General features: G+C 33.1%; 1 protein-coding gene and 1 long non-coding RNA gene across 2 annotated transcripts in view; one reads left to right on the forward strand and one right to left on the reverse strand.

Moving 5' to 3' along the window:
• Positions 1-222: 222 nt before the first annotated feature.
• amon (prohormone processing protease amontillado) overlaps positions 223-27,228 on the reverse strand; it is a 198,415-nt gene continuing 171,409 nt past the window's right edge. Inside the window, exons 8-13 of the mRNA XM_076403257.1 lie at positions 18,017-18,229; positions 1,289-1,389; positions 994-1,227; positions 764-928; positions 582-699; positions 223-524 (exon numbers count right to left, since the gene is read on the reverse strand). Of these exons, the coding sequence (XP_076259372.1) occupies positions 363-524; positions 582-699; positions 764-928; positions 994-1,227; positions 1,289-1,389; positions 18,017-18,229 (993 nt within the window). The 3' untranslated portion in view covers positions 223-362. The remainder of the gene's footprint in view (positions 525-581; positions 700-763; positions 929-993; positions 1,228-1,288; positions 1,390-18,016; positions 18,230-27,228) is intronic.
• On the forward strand, positions 22,880-25,386 carry LOC143195354 (uncharacterized). Its single transcript, XR_013005520.1, has 3 exons — positions 22,880-24,381; positions 24,463-24,683; positions 24,754-25,386. It is a non-coding gene; the product is annotated as an uncharacterized LOC143195354 (long non-coding RNA).

Genomic DNA, 27,228 nt, shown 5'->3' on the forward strand with positions numbered 1-27,228 from the left:
TTCGACATCACATACTTATACAGGGTGTCTAAAACGATAACGAAAGCTCTAAAAGTGGATATGCAAACTGTCGGATTGAGAACTGTTGGAATGTTGCTAGAAGTTTGTCTCTGCTTGGTATATCTTAAAAGGTTCCTGGACACCCCCGAATACAACGTTTTTTAGATTGATTAAGGTTGAACCAAAAACGAAAATTGAGATGAATCAAATGAAACTACAGGAACGGTTTTTGTACCTCTAGTTTTACTGTTTGCGGAAGGAAATTAAAATGGAAAAAAATAACTCAGGAGGAAGTCGTTTTGTTTTGTATTTTTTTGTTCTGTTTCTCTTTCTCATTGTCTTTGGTCCGTCATCCGTGCGTTTTACATCTTGCTGCGGACCTCGTGGGCTTTCTTTACGATGGCCAGCTTGGAATGCGGGTCCAGCACCGGTAGTTCGGTATAGGGCGGTTCCTTGGTACCGTGGAGCATCAGAGACCACTCCTTGAAGAAGCCAGTTTGAGGTGATTCCGAATTAAATTTCACCTGGGGAAAAGTACAGACAATAAAGCCAATAAAGGCTTTGTAACGATGGTTTTGTACCTCCAACGTCCAGACACCTTGTGGGTATTCTCCCCAAGTATGGGTGGTCATGAAGGGCCATTTGGAAAAACCATCTCGGGAATCATCATCATTTTGTCGTCTACTTAGAATCATTGATCTGCAACGTAACAAGTAACGGTGGCAAAAGATATTTCAAAAGAGATAATGTATTTTAAAAGTACCTGGTACCCATTGGTGATGTCAAGAATAATTCTACATCACCTCTTCTAGTGGCGTTTAAGGTTATTACTGCCTGAACGTGTTCTAGATAACGTACTTCCGTACTGTCACCCTTACATGCATTTGTGGTAATTTTCAGAATCATCGAATCCTTTGATGGTATCTTCCTAAGAATGGATAAACATAATCCAATATAATTTTACCATAAACATTCATATTTGATGGTACTTACTTTATTTCCGAAACGGACCCAGCTTCACAGTGATACCTTGGAGGCACTGTCTTCCATTGTTTTGCCAAGGCAACCATAGCGCCTGCGTCTAATACTCCGAATCCGAATAGATGATTGAATTCTAGGCCTACTCCGTTCATAGTCCAGTGGAACCGACCCTTGGCGTCGAATAACGAATTCCGTTTGGACGTCAGTACCGTCAAATGTTGAATATCTCTCCAAGTTAGTTTATTGCTGGCAATATAAAATTAATATTGATATTTCTGCTGGTATTGCGAGTTAAATGTACTCTTACTTGGCCTCCAAAGCTAATGCGAAAACGCCAGCAGCTTCAGGAGCGGCGGCGCTTGTTCCCGAATGCGTTGTAGTGCATTTTCCATACAAATCTGTTGTTGCCTAGAAATAAACCATATTTGCTTATTCATAATTCATGATAAATTTTTAAAATAATGGGTTCGAAATTCGAGTACAATTTATTATGTTAATCATGTTTCCTTATAGTTCGGTTCCAACCTTCGTGGGGTGAAGACGTATTTTCAATACGCTCCAAGCTCTAGAAAAATAGCTTTCTTTAAAAAAGAAACCAGTATTTTATTACGGTTATTTAATTGAGTATTAAAAACGCATAACAGATGCGGCTATCCGTCTCTCTGCGGACCTATAGCGTAATGAATACGTGACCAGACAAAAAGACTGTATCTCATTTTTATTAGTGTTTTAAAATTATTTCTCCCTATTTTATAACAGTCCTTTTGAAATTCATTTATAGTATTTTTGGCCAAAAACTAGTGCAAAAAATAATACGTAAGTGAAAAATGAAGTGCCTGAAATAAACAATGTATTTATTTTATTTTTTTATCCTCTGGAAGTAAATAATATACAATATAAAAATTTAAAAATGGTAAACCACAGCGATTCAATCAAATCACCTGCACACTTTGATATAAGATTAGAACAATCAGCAATAACGCAAACTCCACCATTAGAATATACTACAGTCATTAACAATAAACGATTGAGAAGCCGAGAAGAAGAAATCGCGAGGAAACAAACAAGAATCAGTGACTATTGGTTACAGAAACCAATAGAGACAAAAAACAGCTTTAGCAACCTGTCGGAAAAAATTGAAGAGAATATACAACCAAGCCTTGAAAAAGTTGTTTCCAAACCACCACCAATAACAGTCTATAAGGTAGGAGTAACAAAACACACCCATGACCTATTGAAAACACTACACAATTAAAACAGTGCGCTATGAAACAATAAAAATCCAATTGTTCGAAGCGCAGCACTTTTTAAATTCGTGTTAAAAGGATTACATCACGGGACGGACTTTAACACCATCAAGGTAGCCCTAAATGAAAATTGCCACGAGGTCGTAAATGTTCGCAATATACGATATTGCACGACCTCTGCTTATGTTCTACATTGACTTAAAACCTAATGGAAATAATAAGACGGTGTATGAAATCACCAAATTGGAAAATAATATTATTAAATGCGAACCACCACATACAAAAAGTATTATACCACAATACCGCAATGCATCATATAGATGCGTAAAATGTGCAGAAAAGGGTATGAAACTATTAACATTTATATTTAATGCTATGCTATGAATTAATTACTTTCTTAGCGCCTGGAAAGTAGCTAAAATACTAATGATTCTTAAACCAGGAAAAATACCAGAAGATGTGACCTCCTATCGGCCTATAGGTTTATTACCGATAATCTCGAAAGTCTTCGAGAAACTATACATCAAGAAGCTAAGCTATATAATAGAAAAAAGAAAAATTATTCCAGAACATCAATTTGGGTTTCGCAATAAGCATGTGACTATAGAACAAGTGCACAGACTTGTAAAAAAAATAAATACTGACGTAAATGCCCAAAAGATATTGTTCGGCTGCTTTTTTAGATATATCTCAGGCTTTTGAGAAAGTATGGCATACGGGCTTGCAGGTTAAACTAAAGAAACTTCTCCCTCATCCGGACTATCAGTTATTAAAATCGTATCTTACTGATAGACATTTCATTGTAAATCAAGGCGATGAACATACCGAATTAAATCCCATATATTCAGGAGTTCCGCAAGGTAGTGTACTGGGTCTCGTACCGTATCTTCTGTATACGGCCGATTTGTCAACCACAAAAATAACTACTGTGGCAACATACGCAGATGGTACAGCAATCTTGGCATCCCATGAAGATCCAGTCACAGCATCAATAAACCTACAAACTCACCTGGATCAAATACAATTATGGTTGAAGACATGGCGCATTAAAGTCACTGAAATAAAATCCACCCATGCAATGTTTACCCTGCGTAAGAGAACATGTCCACCAGTGAATATCAATCATTGTCAACTCCCCCAAGCAGAGCAAGTTAAATACCGTGGTATGCACTAAGATCGACGCTTAACCTGGATGAAGCACATACTTTTTAAACGAAAACAATTTTGACTGAAATTATATCAAATGTATTGGCTCATCCGGTACAAATCCAAGTTATCATTAGATAACGAGGTGTTGCTGTATGAGTCTATACTCAAGCCTATTTGGTCATATGGAATCCAACTATGGGGTACCGCTAGCAAATCTAATATATCCATCATTCAACGGTTCCAAAATAAAGTGTTGCGTGCCATTTTTGATGCTCCGTACTATATTTCAAATAAAGTGATACAACGAGATATTCCTTTAGAACCTATAACGAGTGTAATTCAACGTGTTTGTGGGAAATACTTCGAATGAAGAGGTGATCGCCGAAACTGAGGCCTATTTTGAAGCAAAGGATAAATCGTACTACAAAAATGGCATCGAGATTGGCGAATCGCTATAATCAGTGTATCACTCTTGAAGGGAATTATGTTGATTGGAATTATGATTGAAGGAAAAACTAATTTTGCCAAAAAATGTGTTTTATTATGGTAGGCCGGGGACTTTTCAATTGATTTGTTATACACGTGGAATATAGAGATTTAACTTTATAGTCAATTTTGGAGAAATGTTTCGCGACGTCCTATATCTAGATGTCAATATTTTAAACATATTACTTATTTTAATAGCTATTACAAAAGCGGCGAAGACCTTTGATTTTGGGCACCATTTTCGGTGTGCCTTACATAGGATAGTGTGTTTAGTTTTATATGGTTCAGTGTATCAGTGATCATTGTTTAATAATTTTTTTTCAGAATTTAAATTGCTTTTTATTTAAATTTAATAATTTTTATTTTTACATTAGAGCTGTTACGTGCTGCACCTATGTGACAAACTTTATCAAAGAACCAATGAAATGTGTTCACAGTAAAATGTTATCCTTATAGGAACTTATAATGGAGATTTAAACTTATGAATCAAATTACTTTAATGAGCTTAGTTTTAACCTCATCTAGATATTGGACGTAATGAAACTTTTCTCTAGAGATCGCTATTGAATTTTCTCTCTATTACTAATTATTCCTATAATGGTTATTCAAAATAATCATGAACTAACGTCATCAATATTTTTAATGTATTGCCTGCAGCAATTTGTAAATTCGTTTTATAATCAGGCAATATTTTTCTTCTCATTTTATTCCAGTTAAAAAGAGACACAAAGCTGTTTGATAAGTTTGTAACATGTAACTGAATCAGCCTGAAAAATTTGCCCGGTTGGAAATCCTTTGCAAAATTCTTTAAAATATTAATTTTAATAACTACAGGTTATAAACCGACAAATATTATTTTAGCGCTTTGCTTGTTTTAATAAATTTCAAATTGCTGCAATAGTTTTAGCAAGAAAGATAGATAAAAGAAAGAAAGGATAAATACAGGGATATCAAAATGATTTTACAAGGAAACACTGTAACTAAGGAAATAAGAACTAGGGTAAAAAAATGGTATGGTATGGTATTTAAAAGGTAAATATACTCTCCAATGAAAGCAAAACCTATTATTACTTGGATATACAATTATTCATTAGGTGGATAATGAATCCAAGGGGTACATAAAAAATCGCGCCTAGAACCCTAACTCATCGATAGTATGGAAAAGAGTTCAATGTAAATGTAATAAATCACAATCCTAACCTATAAACTATTTTAGCTGCATAATTAAATGTAGTTTTAGGCCCGTCGATAATATATCTATTACCTATACTATAATGTTAAAATAAATTATATTTGATAAAAGTATTTTTGTTTCATTATTTTATTTAGATTAAACGTTTTAGGAACAGTGCCACTACGAAGGTTCTCAAAGTTAAACTGGCTGATGAAGGTACAATAGGTCAAGAACAATTTTTACAACAACAATAAGTTATCCAGGAGAAATAACGACTTAGTGATACCTGTGGTTGTTTCTTTTAGAGGGAGGTGTTATTGTAATGCCTGTTAAGGTTACGGCCCTGTCTATCGGCCAACTAGTTTAAAACTACTTGAAGGGTGAACGAGTGAGACGGGTAGGTCCTTTTTCTAATAGATAAGAACCTTCAATGTCGCTTTCAACCAGTCACCTCTTCTTTTCCGCAAAGAATAACAGTTTTTAAAGTTAATTTTTTTTTGTGTTTAAATATGTCGTAGTAATATTAAAGTAAGTCAAACTTTCGATGAAAAATTATAGTTGTGTGTAGTATATTGCGCACATTTTTTTGAAGTAGTTCATTAAAAATTCCTGAGAATGTGTAATCATATTCCTCTTTAAATATTCGCAAAGAAAATTAAATTTTAAAACTTCTAGAACTTTAACAAAGTGTTTTTTTCCTGACTTTTTTACCTTGGTAAACTTTTTATTCCTCTGTGGAAGTCGCTCCCTATTCAATTCCTTTTCATTATAATCTAAATGTAATTTAAAAGACATATTAAATATCAACTTCAAATACAAATATTACCATAATAGTAACAGCACGTACTGTGATTAACATCAAATAATTCCTTAGTTTTAATATCACAACAACTTTTAAGAAAACAATGTACTTATTGTAGATAGATATCATGTTTGATATACATATTTTTTGATATTGCCGGTTATATTTTTAGATTTTTTCTTGTTTTGTTAATATTATAAATAAAACAATACTGGTATTGCAGGTCTTTTGAGCTTTGAAATGATCAGATGCAAAGTTCCAAAATATCGAACAAATGTACGTCAGCTGCATACTCTCTCAGAATAGTAGAGTTTACAGCTGACACTCTAGTTGTTTTCTTTTGGCTTCCTTAGCCTTTTAATTATTACGAAATCTGTAATTGTTCCACTTGCAAAATATTGTAATGTGTACAGCTTAATTATTATATGCTTGTATGTGTAGGAATATACGTTTATTATTGATTTGTTTATTACTCATTACTATTCCCTGGAAAGAAATTATGGGGGAACAGAAAATACTGGTTATATTTTCAAACCTATTTATTTTTCTATAAAGTTACAATATAATTATCGAAACTCCACTGAAATTAAAGTTTTGTGAGCTGTTATGTTTAATAACTACAAGAAAAACATAATTTTTTTTATTTGATATTTAATGAGGTTCGTGGTGTACGCTCAACCAAAGTCAAGTCAAAAATAAGTTAATATTTAAGACTGCAGTTTACATATGTTATGTGTACAAATAAAAAATTATTTTTCTGGAGGTTTCATGAATTTAATCATATTGGTTTGAATACTTGATTTGTAGATCTTGTGAATTGGCATTTTGGAATTTCTGTCGAGGTGCCAATATAGCTGTATATATTTTATTTTGAGGTCGGCTAATTTTTTTTCCATTTCATTTTCTATTTCCTTTCTTCTTTCCTTCGATTTTAATTTGACATCTAGTGTCATGCTCAAATACTTAGCAGTATTTACATGTGGTATTGTAGAACCATTCAATTTTTAGACTGGTGAGTTGTTTAGTTTGTTGTTAGTAAAATAGGAACATATGGTCTAGTTTATCAGTTTATTGCTAGCTGCCTGTAGTCGCTTTACGGACTACCATTACTGCTGTATCATCCGCAAATATAGCTATCATAATTCCCTCTAGTTTTGGTATTTAACAGAGTGGTGGTATAAAGAAGATAAAGGATAGGTCTCAGGATGCTGCCTTGAGGCACTTCTGCTTGTATTTTTGTTACTTCAGAATATTTTTCATTTTGTTTAATTCTGAAAAGTATATTGGAGGTATATGATATTAATATCACTACATCATCTAGATAATGCATCTTTTTGAATAAAACAATATCATCAAAATAAATTGTAGTAGAAAGAAGTGACCAACCAGGTAGCAAGTCTTTATGATTTTAGTGGCGTCTTGGTAAACGGGAGAATGGATAGGATAATTAAGTTAAGGCCAAGGTAAAAGAAATAGTAAAGGAAAGAGAAACATATATGCTTTTCAACCTAGATTGATCAGGTAGAGCCTATTGGTCTCGTTGGATTGGAGTTAAGGTAAAATAAATTTGTGAATAGCCCTGAGTTGAAATTGGGACTGTCTCAGTTAGAACTATCGTAAATTGTGTGGGTATAGGGATTTGACCGATGAGTTGGAAGGTTAGAAGATCCCAAGGGAAAACATCACACTGAATATGTTAGCATCAGGGAAATAGATATAGGACAATATCTAGGGTGTGGAAGGCGGTCTCGTCTAAATATATATCAGTACGGTATGAATAAGAAATCTTGGGGAAATCACTTGAGGGATATTGATTATGATGAGGGATACTAGACCATAGTGTACACCTAGTATCTGGGTTTTGAACGCTAGATTTGGTAGAAAGTATAAGAGACGTCTAGAAAGACGTTCGTTTCCGACCACCATTACGTGAATGGTAGTTGCGATGCTTGATATAGGCTAGAGTGTTTGGCACGGTACCCATATTGTTCGTCAGAAATTCTACGGTTTATGTCAGTGAAGCGGTTTAATTCACAAAATACCGCTTTTTCGGTGAGATTGGAGAGCGAAATGAAGTTAATGACATTTGTTGAAAAGTTATTTTTACTAAAATGTATTAACGAAGATATCTGGGAACAAATCAGAAGACGTCTCCTCTTATCGTCCTATAAGCCTGTTACCTGTGATCTCTAAACTATTTGAAAATCTATACATTAAGAGACTCAAATAATCGCAGAGGAGAGAAATATTATTCCAAACCATCAATTTGGCTTCCGTAATATGCACTTTCAGCTGCTGAAATCCTACATCACAGACAGACATTCTATTGACAAACAGGGTGACGAATACACTCTCACCTACACGCAATATATTCGGGTGTTCCGCAGGGCAGTGTTCTTGGCCCATTATTATATCTATTGTATACCGCTGACCTACCGACCTCAAGAAACACTAATGTTGCAACATATGCTGACGATACAGCGGTTTTATCATCACACGAGTATCCAATTTCAGCCACAAGAAACCTCCAACTTCATCTTAACAAAGTTGAATTGTGGTTGAAAACGTGGCGTATCAAAGCAAATAAGATAAAATCTACCCATGTGACATTCACATTTTGTAGAAGAACATGTGCCTCAGTAAAATTGAATAATTATGAACTTCCGCAAGCAGACAACGTTAAATATCTGGGAATGCATGTCGATCGACGTTTGACAAACATACCGTCACAAAACGCTGACAGCTTGGGGATAAACTAAACCAAATATATTGGCTGATAGGGTGTAAATCTAAATTATCATTAGGTAACAAGGATTTCCTGTATAAGTCAATACTTAGGCCCATTTGGTCCTATGGTATTGAACTGTGGGATACTACTAGAAACTCTAATATAGATATCCCCCAGAGAGTCCAGAATAAAGTGTTGCGAGTCATCATCGATGCCCCATATAACGTGTCCAACAAACTGATTCAGCGCTCATATCCTCATAGCGAGTGTAATTCGGAGTACTAGTGCGAAGTACTCTGAAAGACTATTGGTGCATCCTAATGCACTCGCCAAACAGTTAAATGTGCACGATGACAGTGTAGTGCATAGACTCCAACTACCATAAGAACTAATTAATAGACACATAGCGCGATATTTAATAATCTCTAGAATAAGCTAGAATAGTTTTTAGAATAAGTTAGGATATAATTTAAAATAAGTTAGAATAGCATCTAGAATAAGACTTATATTATAAGTTGTACAGCAGATCACTTACTGAAGTGATCTACATGTCAGGATAGTTATATTATATCATATACTAATACTTATTGCCCATGGGCAGAATGTTGCAGTTCTAAGAGACTAATATAAAAAATTACTGTGTTTTGTGCTTCTCAAACTGAGTTACATCAAATTATGAGTTCAGTTCAAATTATGTTCACAGAGTATTCCAGTTTTGTCTTTTTAATTCCTAGTCATTATGTTCTATTTATTATTTTATATTTATTAGTGTTCATATATTATTTTCCATTTATTATTCTCTATTCATTTTCCTCTATTTATTTATTATTTATCTATTTATTGTTATATATTTTTTGTCCTGTATTGTACTGTTTCCTCGAATCGTCGCATGTTCCTCATAATTCTTAAATTATAGTAAATAAAATATCATAGCTTTATGGTTGAAAATTTAAATATAAAAACACCAAAGTGGCTAGAGTTACTGATGTGTGGTTATGATCTATGGATAACTTGAAGCATATATAAACGCCACCGAAAGTGGTTTCTGGTGGCAGTGCATCAGCGTGTGGCTTTTAGTTTTTTCCCTTGTACGTATGGCACGTCCATTATAGCTGGAGTTGTGAGTATGAAGTGAGTGCACTAGTAACAGTACTATTGATTTAATTATTTATTTTGAGAATTTAGGTTAATCCTAGCGAGGCCTATTAACCATAGTGACAGTATATCTCGCACATTACTTCCCTTGATCTCTTGCCCGTCATTATTGTTAGTATTAAGACATAATCTGGTATGTCGTACATTACTTGCCCTTCTTACCATGTGCACATGTCATACTTCATCCAAGTAAATTGTACTTGAATGAATTATGCTTCATCAATGACAATGATACATTTCATTGTTATCAATTATCGCTATTATCACTATTATCCATTATATGTTATTTGTTGACTATATACAGCCATTATATATGGTTTATTGACTATATGAAGCATACATAAACGCAACCGAAAGTGGTTTCTGCTGGTTCTTGGTGGCAGTGCATCTAGCGTGTGGCTTTTAGTTTTTCCCTTGTACGTATGGCACGTCCATCATAGCTGGAGCTGTGAGTATGAAGTGAGTGCACTGGTAACAGTACTATTGATTTAATTATTTATTTTGAGAATTTAGCTTAATCCTAGCGAAGCCTATTAACCATAGTGACAGCATATCTCTTACATTACTTCCCTTGATCTCTTGCCCGTCATTATTGTTAGTATTAAGACATAATCTGGTACGTCGTACATTACTTTCCCTTCTTACCATGTGCACATGTCATACTTCATCCAAGTAAATTGTACTTGAATGAAGTATGCTTCATCAATGACAATGATACATTTCATTGTTATCAATTATCGCTATTATCACTATTATCCATTATATGTTGTTTGTTGACTATATACAGCCATTATATATGGTTTATTGACTATATGAAGCATACATAAATGCCACCGAATGTGGTTTCAGCTGGTTCTTGGTGGCAGCGTATCTAGCGTGTGTTTGGTGTTTTGCCTTGTACGCATTGCGCGCTGAGCTGGAGAAGTAAATGTAAAATAGCAACAGTGTGTTGCTTATATATAGTTTATAGCTTAATCCTAGTGAGGCCTATTAACAAGAGGTGCAGGATCTCGCGCGTTGGCTCCCTTGACCTCATTGCAAGTCCATTATTGTTAGTATTAGGATATAAGCTGGTACGTCGTGCGTTACCTTCCCATCGCGTACCGTGTGCATATGTCATACTTCATCCTAGCATAGTTTATAATTGCTATTATTCAATCAGTTACCATTATTTTCTGTTTTATAATGATGTTAGTCAATGTTATTGACTTCTATGGACTGAGATTGTTGTTACCCATCCTTGTTGTTCCATCATTGTTATTGTTTACCATTGTTATCGTCTTTTATTGCGATTACCAATACCATCCATTATCAGTATTTATCAATACATTTATTTATCGATACTATAATTTATCAGTATTTTGATAAATCATTTACCGCACATTTAGCTGTCAATATTTTAACTGTCAGTGCCGTTATATTTCAATATTACATTGGCATTAGAAGTATCTATCTTAATAATTACCAATCCCTGTTCTGTTTCAAGTATATTTTTAATTTCACCCTTGTCATTGAATATTGGTTCCTCAGGTACGTTTTCATTATGTTTTCAGAGCTATCACCCGGCCACCTCCACATCAGGATCTCGCACGCTTATGTGCTTATTTTTCCATTTATTAAGTAAGTAGTTTTTATATCATTTATTTTGATCACTGTTTTTATTTATTTAAGATTACTTTATGCTGTTTTATTAAATACAATTTTTATTTTACGCTCTAAGTTTAAAAAAAAATTTGAGGTAACTTGTGCTGGCTTATATTTAAATATAAAGAACCTGGATTAATTTTCACACGCCCAGCATATATATAGGCCCTATTTCTTATACTTATCACTTTTTTTCTGCAGTATAAAAATTCATAGCGTACAACTAACATCGCCCATAACCCATCGGATTATTCTTTTATGTTTATTTAAATTTAGGATGCTGAATTAGTTTCGAAGAAAAAAAAAACGTGAGAAATGTCCCCATAAAATCGGATTATCTTTAGCCGTTTTTTCACTCCCCAAGTCGCCTCATGTAAGCATGTTTCAGCTTACGGCTGCCCTTTTTTGCCGATTAAATATTTACGAGGTCAAATCAACTGACGAGAAATACATCCGATCAGAAATCGATGTATCATCTAATTGGCCCAAAAAGGAACAGGACCCGAGCAAAGAGCAATTGCTCAAAATAAATACGATTACGAATGATTCATGTTACGTCTGACGTTTTTACTCGGGTAAATCTAATTTCCCTGTGGATGTCGCTCCCTATTCAATCCCTTTTCGCTTGTTTATTTAGCTTTGACAGTTTCGGAGCACTAATTTAGTAGCAACGGCTACTAATTTAGTTATAATAGGACTCTTCATTACAATTTAAACATATTTCATACGAGATGCTAAATTAGGACGCAGCTTATTTATAATTAAAATATTATTGTGCCTAGCAAAGCCTTCATTATACTATTTACATTTTGTACTTCTTGTTTGGTCTAATAATAATGACTAGCGTTGGGGACTATCGATTGTTTAGTAATTGACTACTTTTTACTATCGACTATTCCAGTCACTATTTCCGGTCCGACTACTTCAGTCGCAGTTTTTGGTTCAACTGATTTAACTATTTTTTACTATCGATTGTTTCAGCCGTGTACTTTTAGTTACTATTTTCGGACCTACTAGTTTCATTCGACTGATTTGTAACATTCTGGCTTTGCCGTCCTTGCCGCGACCTTGAAAATAATGTGCCGAATTTATGTATACATAGATTTATATGTAATATATATGGTTTTATGTTTGGTTTGTAGCTTGATTATAAACAACAATATATTGTATTATACATCAATATAGCAGCATTTTAGAACTCTTGATTGATAGATAGAAAAAAAGAATGACTGAATTTATGTTATCTTCGGAATAGTTGGGTCTCTTTTTGATTGTCTTTTTCAATTTTCGAAATCTCTCGAATTCGATTCTTCGAATTATTAGGAATAATAATATTCCTAATAATAAATTGTCCCTTATTAATGCTAAATAAAATTATTATTGTATTTAAAAAGGGTGCGATGCTTAAATATTTGATGAAGATTGATCCAGAAAATCTCCCTTCTTTTTTACAATGAAGTCAAATATAGCACAGAGCAACTATCAACTATCAAACAACTATCTCTGTCCTTTCCTCTCTTAAAACTACTACAGGAAGTAATTCCTACATCTCCGCGTGTTGTCGCTGAATAGAAAAAATAGAAAAATTTCAGTCGCTAGTTTTTTTTAAGACTTAATTGTAAACATTTTTAACATTATCACTGTCGATGTAACATTTTAGAATTATTTATTGACTTTTTAATTATCTTTATTTATTGAACTTGTCGATGATTTTGTTGAATTAAATATAATGGTTTTTTAAATTATTAACTATATTAAATTACTAATTATTAATTATTAATAATTTAAATATTAATATGTCAATTAAGTCTTTAGAAAGCTATGTTAGGCTGATATAATAACTTAACCTCATAATAACGAGTTTGATCCAAAATGGTACTGTAAAGTATTTTGAAAGGGTACACGAATGCACTAGTACTAAACAATTAAATGTGTGCTATGTCAGTGAAGAGTGTAGGCATAACATAGGATAGTAATTAAATAATGTATTGAAGTAATCCTCTACATGTCATTATTAATGTAAATCACATGAAATACTTGTTTCCCATTGGGCAGATTGTCGAAATATTGATATTTTACTCGGTGGCCGACACCTCTACTAGTAGAATATAAAAATTATCAATAAATTGTAGCTAGTCATTTCGAATTAACCTACATCTAGTTTAATCTATGAGGATTCATTGCCTTAGTCTCTACAGGAATAGTACTTCATGTTGTTTTTGTTTGATATATTTTAAAGTCTCCTTTTACCAACGACGGTTTATCTGGTCTTGGCCTAAGTTTAACGTGGGCTCCGAACCACAGTCCTCAGCATTAAGCCTTCCGACTTGGCCAGTGCTCAACTTAGAGACCATCTCTGAAGACATCCGGTCTTACCCAGCCTGGTTACTGGCGTGACTGGGATGGTTATTCCTTGTCAGATTTTCTACTGCTGGCCAAAGACATTTACAATTACAATCATAAAAATAAAATACATCCATGCCCCAGCAGGGATATCCGCGACTATCGCAACAGTAGGATGACCGTCCTGTCGCCTTAAGCACTGCACCACCAAGCCGGCACTTTATGTTGTTAATACTAGTGATTGATTAGTGGTCAAAATTAAACCGCAATTAATTCAAGTTAATTGCGCCGCCATTAAAAACTCTCCTACTGATATATAATTAAAATTATTTGAAAAAAAAGTATGTAGATCTATTGAGACGTTTTTTCATTTTAAAACAATATAAAATTTTGACGATGTTTTCAAAATGTCATCAAATTACTTAATTCCAAATCCATCAAAATATTTAGTTATCACCCCACTACCGATCATTCTCTTCAAACTATTCATGGGAACTTATTAGATGCGATTTTTTTTGAGACGTCTCATTGACAAACACAAACTGTATACATAAAATAATAAATAATATAAAATGAATGAGATAAACAGGAGAATTAAAAGAATATTATAAAAAGAATAAAATAATTAAATAAATAGTGCGTATATATAATTTTTTGTTATATTTTAGAGTCTCCTCTTTACCAATTAGGGTTTATCTGAACTAGACTTACTCCTTAACGTGGACTCCGAACCACGGTCCTCGGAATTAAGTCTACCGGCTGGCGAGTATCTATCTAAGAAATCATACCAGAATGTATTCGGTCTTATCCAGCCTGGTTAGTGGCGTGACTGGGATCATTTTTCTTGTCGGATTCCTCGGACTCCTGTCCTTTGGACAATCGTTATCATACATAACCACAAACATAAATTGACAGCAGGATTCGAAACTACAAATGTCGCAACAGTAGGGTATATGCCAGATCGAGGGCATACAGTAACCGTGCGAGGAACGATGGTTATCTAGTATCAGGCGATTCAAAGTTAAGGTATGGGGACGTAGGGAAGAAACATTAAAGGGAGGGAGGAAAATTCAGTTTCAAATCTATAGTTTATTTTAGTTGGCTTTCCAGGTCCATCGATTCTGTACCACGTTCTTGGGGAAAAACGAAACGAATGGTGTAAGATCAGCGTGGATAGAGATATTTGTGATGGGAAAGAGGGACACCGATTTAGCCGCATTGTCTGCGCGCTCTTTCCCTGGTATGCCAATGTGAGAAAAAACTACACTAGAGTTATGTTATCTTGCAGCCATTCGAAAAGAGAGGGCGCATGATTGATAGTGGCTCACTTACCAGGAGAGCTACTCTTTGGATTCGGTTGAAATGTGGGATACATCTTTGAAAATTTTAAAGAGTTCGCCAATTAATGTAGAGTTCTGTTTCGGGAATTTGGAATGCCTGTCTTCAATAAAATTACACTGTCAAGCTGAAAGTGAGATTTAAAGCCATCGGTGCAGATATGCTTGTGTCCAAAATGGCAGGAGGGACGTTCCCAGAACTAGAACCAAACAGGAAGGGCGGGACTAAAGTCAGTTGAATATTTCCGTTCGGATTTAACATAAAACTATGCATAACTATATTACTTCCATCTTCCTATATAAATAATTCAAAAAAAGTTTTTTGAATTTTGAGTTTTACTAATGATGTAAAATCGGTTTATTGGCGCCCATTCTTTTGTTTGTTAATATCGCTAAGAGTGGTTTTATTAATCTTCATGCGTAAAGTCCTTTATGGTTTTTTATATAAATATTTGCTAAGTAACCTGGCTATTCATATATTGAACATCTTTTTTATGTTATGACTGAATAGTTTGGTCGTTTCAAGTCGTTGTGCATCTCAAGCAACCATACTGTATGTTTATGTTAAAACTGAATAGTGTGATGAGTAGGGGTTTGATTTTTATTGTAATAGATTAGAATAGATCCTTTAGTATCGTTTTGTGCTTTGGTTCAACAGCCGCCTCTTCTTTCAGTAAAATAAAATAGGTTTTTGAAGTTAAATATTTCTTTCTGTGTTTTAAACTTTTACATTTCATAACTTGTGATATAGTGTGAAGTGCTTCTCAGGCAACAACTGGTTATAACACTACTCACGACCTCGTTTTTTTTAATTACCAATGCTAATGGTAATTAGCATTAATTAATAAGCAATAATGTCATTTGCACATTTATGGAAATTCAAAAAAATAAAGATGTTATTAAGTTACATGTCGAACGTATTCCAAACTATTACTAATCACTAAATTTAAAGCTGTCTTTGATAGCGTAGGATCAAGTTTTCAATAGCAATAGCAATTTATTTGGAATTGGGTATATTTGTTAGTATTTTTTAGAGAAAGAACAAATCAAGCAATTATGTAATAATGAAGTTAACTAATAAATCAAATAAATATTTGTTAAATATTAGACAAGTGAAAAACTTGGTGACATGAAGCAAATAAACAATACATTTCTATGGTAATAAATAATTAATGTAAATATAATATAAATATAGCCGCTTCTTGAAGAACAGACGTTTATATTAAATTAAGTTTTTTCACTTTTTTCGATCAATGTACTGTGGGTTTTTGATTATAATAAAGAATACAAAAAAATGACGAAAATAACATTAAAATTACCTTTTCTTATCATGCTTTTCTGATACATGGTATATAATTACGGTTATAAATGGACAATCTTTCAACAAAGGACAAATAATATTGTTTCATCATTTATGTATAAACTTTTTTGAAGATCAATAGAAGTGTGTGGAACAAATAGTACGAGTAATGAATATGATTTGACACATATATCATTTTATATTTACTGACATCAAGCTTCAAAGCTATACATGTTATATTTTGCAAAAGTGACTGTCATAATTTTATACCTTTTTGAAAATTTCGTGCCTGAAAACCATAGAGTAAATATACAGGTTCTACTTAAATAGGCGAAACCCAGGAAATGTTTTGCGTGGTCCATTCAATGGCGGCTCTGAGGCCACTTTTTTGATTCATTCATTTGAGCTAGCCTACGAAGGCATTTGATTGATTCATTTCTATAACGCGATTTCTTGTTTCAGTTTGTTTACGACGCCATTTTTGTGTGTCTGATATAAAGTACGGTCAGCATTCTTGTATCTTAAATATAAGCACTATTATTCGATTTTAATGTATTTTCATTCTCAAAAGTGTTGTGTATCCAGTGTATGCGCGGAAATAAAAACCAGATGTAGTTTCCCTTGGAAAAAACACCCTAAGTTAGCAAGATTAAGGATGTGTGTGACTTAGCATTGCTTTTATCTGGTACGTTTACAATTTATAGGCAAGATATTATTATGCTTGTTTTATTATATTGTTAATAGATGCTTAAGCTGCTTTTTTAACACCTCGATTTTACCATAATAAAAGCCCAGCAGTAATTTTGAAATATGTCATATGTTTTAATTTTTTGTTTGTGTTCTTTAAAGTATTGCTTGTTGGTGTGCTTTCTCTATTCTGGCATATATCATACGATTTAACTGTTTTAATTATCCATTTCATAATTTTCGCAATAACATTGTAAAAATAATAATAACTTGCCTCAATACATTTTTGTCTTGAACAAGTAAGTAAAATATTAACACATACAGACTTCCAGCTGTGCCCTGTAATGAAACAGATACCTGTAATGAAACTGTAAATTCAACGAAATGCCGTTCTTAGCGCCTTCCTGCTGAGACCACGCAAAACAATTCTGAAATTATTTGCATTAAGTTAACCTCTATATATTACTTTATGTGATAAGCTTCTTCCAAAAGATTTATTAGAATCTCAACTTGATGGGTTTTTATATTTTAAGTCAATAGTAAACAACACCGAATTTATTGCTGAATATTTTCTGATTATCAGTGAGTGGAGTTGTTGTCCTTCATTTTTCCAGATTTTGGTTGGTTAAGGGTTATCGATTTTGGGAAAATTGTATTTGTATAAATATGGCATTTGCTTGTTGTATTTGTTACGAGAATAACTTCCACTGAGGTAGCATCAGACATGAAACTTCATGAGGTATATTCTAGTCTACGTCTTCAGTATTTTTAGTACTCTAAAAAACTCTTTACCTTCAAGATTTTTTTTTGATAACTTTTTAATATAAATATTATAAAACTGGTATATTAAGCTTGGAAACAATATAATTAGTAACTTATTTTTAATATTCCATGAAATCCAATATTATATGAAAAGGAAATTATTTTCTGTATTTTAGTTTTTTAAATCTTAGGGAAATTATTAATTGTAAGGTGTTACTCACCACTCCGGTGTTTGGATCTTTTGCTCCATTACTGAATGTGCTTGCTAGTGTACTCGAACAACTCTCATCGTAGTGGGCATTCTGTCCATCATTGATGGCACTGTTGATGCTTACTGTCCACATACTAGCCGCGTAACCATCGCAGTTACAGTCGTCATCTTCACCGCCATCTCCACTGGCCCATACATAGATATTTCCAAGACCATTTCTTCCCTAGAAAAGGTGAACAAGCAAAAAATTAAAATACAAAATATCGTGGTAAGCATCGACTACATATTAATCCGAATGTATTATAAAATATTGTATAGGTAACATAGCATTTTACTGTTCCTGCAAAAATTTATTCCCCGTAAAACAGCTGTCAATTATCTGTATATTTTATTTTATTAGAGAGTAAATAAAATATTTTATAAGCCGCCAATTTCAAGGGGACGGTATAGTCCTGCCATCACTGCAAAAATTGAGGATTTCAATATCGCTGGGGCGTGATTTTTATGTTTGACATAGACAAGTCTGTATAACTTTCGGTGGAAAAACTATTTTAGTAACGCCAGTAATTATGTAAGCTGGATGGTGTCAGGTGGATACGATCGGATGGTTTCTTGTGTGGTCTCTAGTTACTCAATTACCAGTTGATGTAATTGTTAAGCAGTAAGCCCAGGATAGATATATTTTAATTAGTAAAATAGAGATAGACTTTACTGCATTTAAAAGTAGAAATTTTGATTTTAAAGGTAAGGAATGTCATAAATATAGACCACAGGGAAATGGACAATATGTATTATGTGACCGGTTAATTGCTGTACCGCATAGTTGATTACAGTATGTCTAGATTAAATTGATAATGGATTTGTACTCATCATTTTGCTCTCAGTACTTGGTATTAACCAATTCACATTACGGAATCCGCTTTCGAGTTGTTTTACCTTAGGCCATAGGTGCTTCTGCCATTTTAATCTATGATCCAAGTAAGGACCTAAATATGTTCCTCTTGTGGGGAGTGCAGGTTCCTCTTATCGGAGTACAACGAACATGGATGGACTTGGTTTGGTTTGACTTTATTATTTATGGGTTAAACAACTCTTAGATTTTATTTAGATGATATTGGAGTTGGAACTAACAGTTTTTGGATCAGAATGCACTGAGAGGACGGCAGTGTCGTCAGCGTAACAGGTCAATTGAAAAGTCCCCGGCCTGATATATAGATGGCGTTACTAGAATCAAATACATATGTATTTTAGTTAGCCATAACCCTCAAAAGATGAATGTGACAGCTGACGGAAGTTTTTTGAGTGAAGCAACTTTTGTTATTGTGAAAAAAATGGATAAAAATTAATTTCGCGTGTTGATAATATATTGCTTTTTGAAGGGAAAAAATACAGTGGTTTTTACAGAGTTTTTGGAAACTGCCCCAGGAAAATCAACGATCAAGGATTGATATGCTAAGTTTAGACGTGGTGAAATGAACACCGAAGACGGTGAACGCAGTGGACACCCAAAAGGGGTTGTTATCGACGAAAACATTTAAAAAATCCACAAAATGGTTTTGAATGACCGTAAATTGAAATTGAATGAAATAGCAGACATTCTAAAGATATCAACTGAACGTGTACATCATATAATTCACGAATATTTGGGTATGAGAAAGATCTGTGCAAAGTGGGTGCCGCGCGAGCTCATTTTTGACCAAAAACAACGATGAGTTGATGATTCGGAGCAGTGTTTGAAGATGATCAAGTGTAATAAACCCGAGTTTTTGCGTCGATATGTGACAATGTATTAAACATGTCTCCATCATTTCACTCTGAAGTCCAATCCACAGTTATCAGAGTGGACTGCACACGATGAACCTGCTCCAAAGCGTGGAAAAACGCTACAGTCGGCTGGCAAGGTTATGGCGTCTGTATTTTGCGATGCACTACCTTGAAAAAGGAAGGACCATCAACAGTGACTATTACATAGCGTTATTGGACCGTTTGAAGGACGAAATCGCTGAAAATCGGGCGCATTTGAAGAAATAGAAACTGTTGCTTCACCAAGACAATGCACCGTGTCACAAGTCAGTGAAAACGATGGCAAAAATCCATGAATTGGGCTTCGAATTGCTTCTTCATCCATCGTATTCTCCGGGTCTGATGATCGCCGAAACTGAGGCCTATTTTGAAGCAAAGGACAAATCGTACTACAAAAATGGTATCGAAAAGTTGGAGGGTCGCTATAATCTCCCTTGAAGGGAATTATGTTGAATAAAAAAAACTAATTTTGCCAAAAAATGTGTTTTACTATGGTAGGCCGGGGACTTCTCCATTGATTCTGTTAGGTCGTAGTTATTGTGTCTTCACTAATTCTAAGATCTGTAGTGTAACCATCTCAAGGAGGGGCCTTCTCGTCAATGGTTTTGCAACCGTTTGGGAAGCTTGTCTGGGCGTCGTCTATGATACTCTTTATACATTATTGACATATGTAGCTCTCCGGCTGTAATAGTTCAGAAATTCGAAAAAAATCGATCGACCAAATATCAAGTTTCCTTTAGTATTCAGTTTTATGTCAATGTTAGAACACTGTCTTACGATGGATAAAATAAAACTAGAGTTTCGTAACGATATCCTTACATAATATATGTTATATCGGTCTATCTTGGTATGTTTAAGAATTTCATCCATATTTTCGATAATTCACCGGTCAGAACCAGAATTATTTTTACTCATTTTTATCAAACACTTATCGCTGCATTGGTTAAATTAATCACACGAAATTACTGTGAATTGCGATAAGTGCATTTGAGGTCAGAATTGAACGAAACATGATCGTCACATAAATAGTAATGTGTAAAAGTTATTTGCAATTTGATCGATTACACATGTCTGCAAAAAATAAAAAAAGAGCTGTTTAGATTTTGTGCCGTAATATTTATATTTTATGGTGTGCTAAAAACATGTTTATTGACAGTTTGAGTAATTATGTTAAGCGAGTTATTATATTAAAATAAAAAAGAATATACTTAAATAGATAGAAGATATATATTATTTTATTTATAAGCTATTAATGATACATATTATTTTATCTAATATACTTTCACTGAGATATACTAAACCATTTCTTTTTCTCTCTGAAGCGTCCAACAGTAGTCTGATATCATTGAGTTGCTCCATTTTATTTGGTATCTTTTCTCAATCTCTTTAATGTTTTGGTGAAATCGTTCTCCTTGCTCTTCACTCACATATTTTTAAATTTTTCTGAAAGTAGTTATGGGGGAATGAAGAAAATATACTTTTAGACTCATCAGGTAACCTAATGCTTTTAGCATTCTATTGACGATTTGTTAATACTTAGGGTCTTTACGCTTGCCTAAAAAATTCTAAGCAATCCAACCTTGTTTTTGAGAATCATGAGAATCATGGTTATGATGAGTGTGGGTCAGTCGTCTAATATCTGGTCCGACAAAAACATCTTCCTTTGCTTCTGCGTGGCCTTGCGGGAAACTTTGAAACTATGTATTTGAAGCATTCTCCAACTTTGGGAAGTTCTTTTATAAACTGCTTCATCAATCCCAATTGTATGAGCAGCGGTGGTAAAAGATCTTTAGAGAACGTTCTTTTCGCCAACTTTAATCTGTCGGTGGCAAACTCTTTTTAGTTCAGCAAGTCTTTGTTATCCTATATTAGGCACAAAAAAGTAAGAGAATTTGTAAACCCAGCTTGTTAATGGAGCAACAAGCACAACATTTTAAAATCACCGTCCAACTGCTAACCTATGTTCTTTTAGGTTCCTTTGAAGCGTTTGGAATGATTTATGGGTATGGAAGCATAAAAGCCACCGTTGTGAAGCAGAATCAACCTAAGGCTTCTCTTTAATAAATTTATGAAAAGACGCCGTAGTTCTTTATTGTATTGGATCGAATATTTTTCATATTTTTGTTTTAGCATACCAGAATACATATAAATCAGTTGAAAATATCAAACAGCTTTCCTTTTGTAGACATGTAACATTTTGAACGATGCTACAGTATTTGACTGCGAAACATACTTATTCAACATATGTACAACAAAAAATATATCTAATTTTTGATAATAATCTTGAGTTTTAATGTCCCTTAAATAAATAATTGAACATATTAATCAACAATGTTATTAACGAGAAAATATTTAATGCCATACTTATTTAATCCGTCAATATAAATTACATTTAAATATATGAGCAGTTTATTTTAACAGCAGTTTATTTTACAGCAATTCTTCTTCTTGTAGTCTTAAGGGAGCTTTATATCTAAATATACATCGTAACAATACGAAGCAATTTTCAATTCTGTTTATGAGAACTCTAATATAGTCTGCGGATTTAACTGGAATTGTAAGTAAATGGAATACATTACGACTAAAAAGATATTAAACGCGTGTTGAGGATTTCTCGCGTTCTCTTGGCAATTCGCAGGAATAAAATGCACTGGAATAAATTGACATATTTTATGACGGGGTATCTAAACAGTTTGTTGCTGGTTAAATAGTTTAGACATAGTTATAAGCTTTTGTCAGTCACTATTGACTGTTGTAATAGTATTTGAAGTTTTGTGCGAGAAACTTTTAATTGATAACGAGATCGATTTTCCGAACGAAAGGTTCTCATTTGAGTTCAGGCATTAGGCATCAGGTTTATTAGGTATCAGACTTATTTGAAACTTTAATTATGTAATGGATCAGCTGGAATAATAGTTGTTGATAAATAAAATTTTTCTTAAGAAATAAAAATATATTGGTTTTAAAACAAAATTATCCGTTACTATATCAATATCAAATCTGATATAATATAATGATCTATATGCTAACTATAGTAATCGTATTTTAATTGCGGTAGAGTAAACATTTACCAAGAATAGAATTAAAATATGTAGTGACTGTTTACGGTAAAGTATACTTTGTAAACGTATTTCACCTTTGTTGTTATTTATTCATACATTCAGTGCACGAGAAATTTTTTTACCTTTATTGGTGATAATGCCAACGAGAACCTGGCTTCAGGTTTTCGAGGTCAATTAATTGTGCAACAAGTTATATTAAATGCTAACCGCATTTGTGAACAGTGAGAGATATAAAATTATGATAGTCGTATTAGTATATCACAATTGCGTTTAATAGTGATTAGGATTAGGACGCTGTTACCACTACCAGATGCAGCTTTTATAGGTAATCGGGATTCGGAAACCGACAAATTATAGAGATATATAGTCTATCCAAAGTTTTTTTGTACATACGTCACCAAAAAGTTTAATGTATTGCCTGGCGCAATTTGTAAATTTGTTTTAGAATCAGACAATAGTTTCCTTCTCATTTTATTCTAATTAAAAAGCGATACAATTTTGTCTGATAAGATCGAACGTGTAACCGAACTAGCCTGCCAAAGTCGTTCGGTAGTTAAAGGTATGCAAATTTTTTTAAATTAATAGTGATAAGAGGTTATAAACCGACAAAAGTTGTTTAAATTCTTTGCTTGTTTTGATAAATTTAAAATCGCTGCTTATCATTTCTCTGATTGGAAATTCCGAAGCAAGACAGAACAGATTGCGTCTCTAGTCAGTTACTTTGAATAGGAATGAGGTAATGGTGGCTCCCTCTTGCCAGTAAAATTCATTAGAGAGATAAGCATTATTACTGTTAAAATTAGTTTGCTGCGATTTTTATTAATAATATTTTTAGGGTGTTGCAGCTGCACTGAATATTAGTATGGATATGGTCACTGAATTATCTCAAAAAAAAATGAGAAATATAATCTTGAATTCACCGAAAAAATCTCAAAGATCATCTTGATGTTAGCTCTATCAGAGATTAAATATATGAAATGTATAAAAACACTGAGTAGTTTTTCAATACAAACATAATTTAATACAATTATTTCAAAGGAAACTGTTAGTCTGGGAAGTATCGAAGAGGTCTAATGGAACTTTTGGATACTGCTTTTGAAATAATACAATTTTTAAAGGCATATAATAAAATGAAGGAAGACTTAATATTTCAATTTATGTATTTGGATGAGACGTGGATTTTTCATAATGGGACCAATATACCTAATGGTCACTCATGGCAAGATGGTAATAAAAAGAGTGTTATGACAACAAAAGTTGATGGAAACAGGCAAATATATTTCATGCTGGAAACAGGAATGTTTAATAACATGTTCAGTTTGAATGAACTCGATGAGACACAGATCAGATATTTGAAGAAGAAATTGACAAATGATTGAATTGTGAATAAATTTTAGATAAATTGGAAATCAGCAGCTCAGTTATTCACTTGAGTGAAACTTTCTGAATTTGAGATTATGATTCAATGTTAACAATACCAAGACATACTGATGAGAGTGGAAACCTAGAGGTGAGTATACAATTAATATATGATAACTGTAGGAAATCTTATTGTAGAGTGTTAAAAATTAATATATGTGTAATTGTTTAGAATATACATGAGCATTTGTTTAAAATGTATCAGGAAAGAAAGAAAAGTAACTGCTGGGCAGATATGGCAAATGCATTAAGGATAATGTGGTGATTAAATCCAGTTTTAGCAAGAAAAATAGATATGGTATTAACAGAATAAACGAAGGAGAAATACAGTGGTATCAAAATGTTTTTACAAGGAAACACTGTACCGAAGGACTCAAGAATTAAGCGTAATAGGTAGATATGCTCTCCAATGAAAGTTTATTGAATTCTCTAATGAATTACTTGGATATTATTAATTATGTAGATAGACGCCTAGAACTCTACCTGATATGTGGTATGGAAAAGAGTTCAATGTAAATATAATCAAACACAACCCTAATATATAAATATTATAACTGTGTACTTGATTGTAGTTTTAAGTCGTTTGATAATATATGCATTAGATATATGTTAAAATAAATTATATTTGACAACAGTATTTTTATTTAATTATTTTATTTAGGTATTTTGTTGTATGTCAAAGCCAAACTGAATTTAAACTCACAGTTGATACGGCAATATTGCGACGTTTTTACTTCAGAAATTTAGATGATGTATGTACAAAATAGCTTTGGATAGACTATAGATAAAACTTATGTTTTGTGCTCATAATGCAACAGTAAATCGAACTAATGTCCAATGACTATAAACGTTTCTTTGCCAGAAGATTTAGTAAAAATGTTCAAAATAACATTAGATCGGATGCCAACTGACAGCTATAATAACTTCATAAGATCTGACAAAACACCTACCGGTGAATACGTGAAGACGTTAAATCCACCGTTAATCGACGAAGCGGCTATTGTTATTTTTTGAGAAAACTTGCAAGATAGTTATAGATGATACAAGGTTCACCGTGTCATATAGTTCATTTTAAGAATTATATGAAAATCATAGTTAATTTTTGAACCAACAACAATTACTTGTCAGAAGTACCGATATTTTTAAGTTATTGTTGTAACTTAAATATGTAGTTAAATATGATATGTTATGTTATATTATTTAGTATTTCGATAATTACCAATACTTTGTGGCAATTAATTTATTAGAGTATCGTGCTTCAATGCAAATTTATCAAATGGTATTGTATGAGTGGCATAAAGGAATATTTTTAAGAGTCACAAGTCGAAAGGGTTACATCTGGTGAATTACTGATTTTATTAATTTAAATTTAATTATAACAATTTTATGTTATAATAAAAGATGAATGGTGAAAGATTTGAATGGTATGGATCAATGGAATTTTTATTGAATAATCCAGTACCCTAGAAAGAATCTTATTATCTGATATATATTGCATCCAATTAATTTTTAACTAATAAAAACTATAATTAAAAGGCAAACATTTAGAAAACATTGTCGGTAATAAAAGATACGTAATGTCATAATTAAGTGGATTTTGCAACATCTTAATATATCAATGACGGTAAAATAATGTATCAAATTTAACAACCGAGATAATTTTATTAGAAATCGATATATTCGCATTTATCGCTGCAGGATCCATAATCCCGGAATTATTGTGTTTATTAGATAGATGGGAGATACTAAAATGGACTGCCGCGCCATCTGGCGCGCTAAAATTACTGAATCTCAACGGCGAATAATTTTACGCTTAATTTAGCCTTAGGCGTTAAAACGAACTGTTCTTTTATGTTTCAAAATTTATGAAAAGACCAATTTCATTTTATAGACCTAAAATAATATCCAGTTTAACATTTAAGAATAAAATTATTATTCGCTAATACCAATATAATAATATTATATATTTTTTATTAATCTCTTAGAACTTCAACAATCTGCCCGCGGGCAATAGGTATTATTATATGATTTCCGTTATATAATATAACTATCCTGACATGTAGAAGATCGCTTCAGTATTATATAAGTAATAACTTATAATCTAAATTTTGTTCTAGATACTATTTTAACTTATTTTAAAGTATATCCTAACTTATTCTAAAAACTATTCTAGCTTATTCTAGAGATTATTAAATCTCACTCTATGCGTCTACTAATCAGTTCGTATGGTAGTTTGTGTTTGAGCATATGCACTACACTGTCATCGCGCACATTTAACTGTTTGGCGAGTGCGTTGGGATGCACTAATAGTCTTTCGCACTAACACTTCAAATCGAACTCGTTATGGGTTCTAAGAGGATATTGTTGATTGTTGGAGACGTAATATGGGGCATCGACGATGACTCGTAACACTATATTTAGGAACCTCTGGAGGATAGCTATGTTTGATTTGCTAGTTGTACCCCATAGTTCTGTACCATAGGTCCGAATGGGGCTAAGTATTGACTTTTACAGCAAAACCTTGTTACCTAATGATAACTTAGATTTACACCTTATCAGTAAATACATTTGGTTTAGTTTAAATCCAAGCTATTTGCGTTTTATCACTATATGTTTTTTCTATGTCAAACGTCGATCAAAATGCATTCCCAGATATTTAATGTTGTCTGCTTGCGGAAATTCATGATTATTCAATTTTACTGAGGGACAAGTTCTTCTACGAAAGGTGAATGTCACATGGGTAGGTTTTGCTTTATTGCCTTTGATATGCCATGTTTTAAACCACAATTCGTACCATTTTGTAAGCACTTTGTTAAGATGAAGTTAAAGGTTTCTTGTAGCTGATAATGGATCATCTTGTGATGATAAAATCTCTGTATTGTCAGAATATGTTGTAACAGTAGTGTTTCTTGAGGTCGGTAGGTTGCATCTATACAAT

Source organism: Rhynchophorus ferrugineus, unplaced genomic scaffold (assembly GCF_030347505.1).
Source record: "Rhynchophorus ferrugineus isolate W39M unplaced genomic scaffold, kcgeb_rfMv2 rfM4, whole genome shotgun sequence".
Lineage (NCBI taxonomy): Eukaryota > Metazoa > Arthropoda > Insecta > Coleoptera > Curculionidae > Rhynchophorus > Rhynchophorus ferrugineus.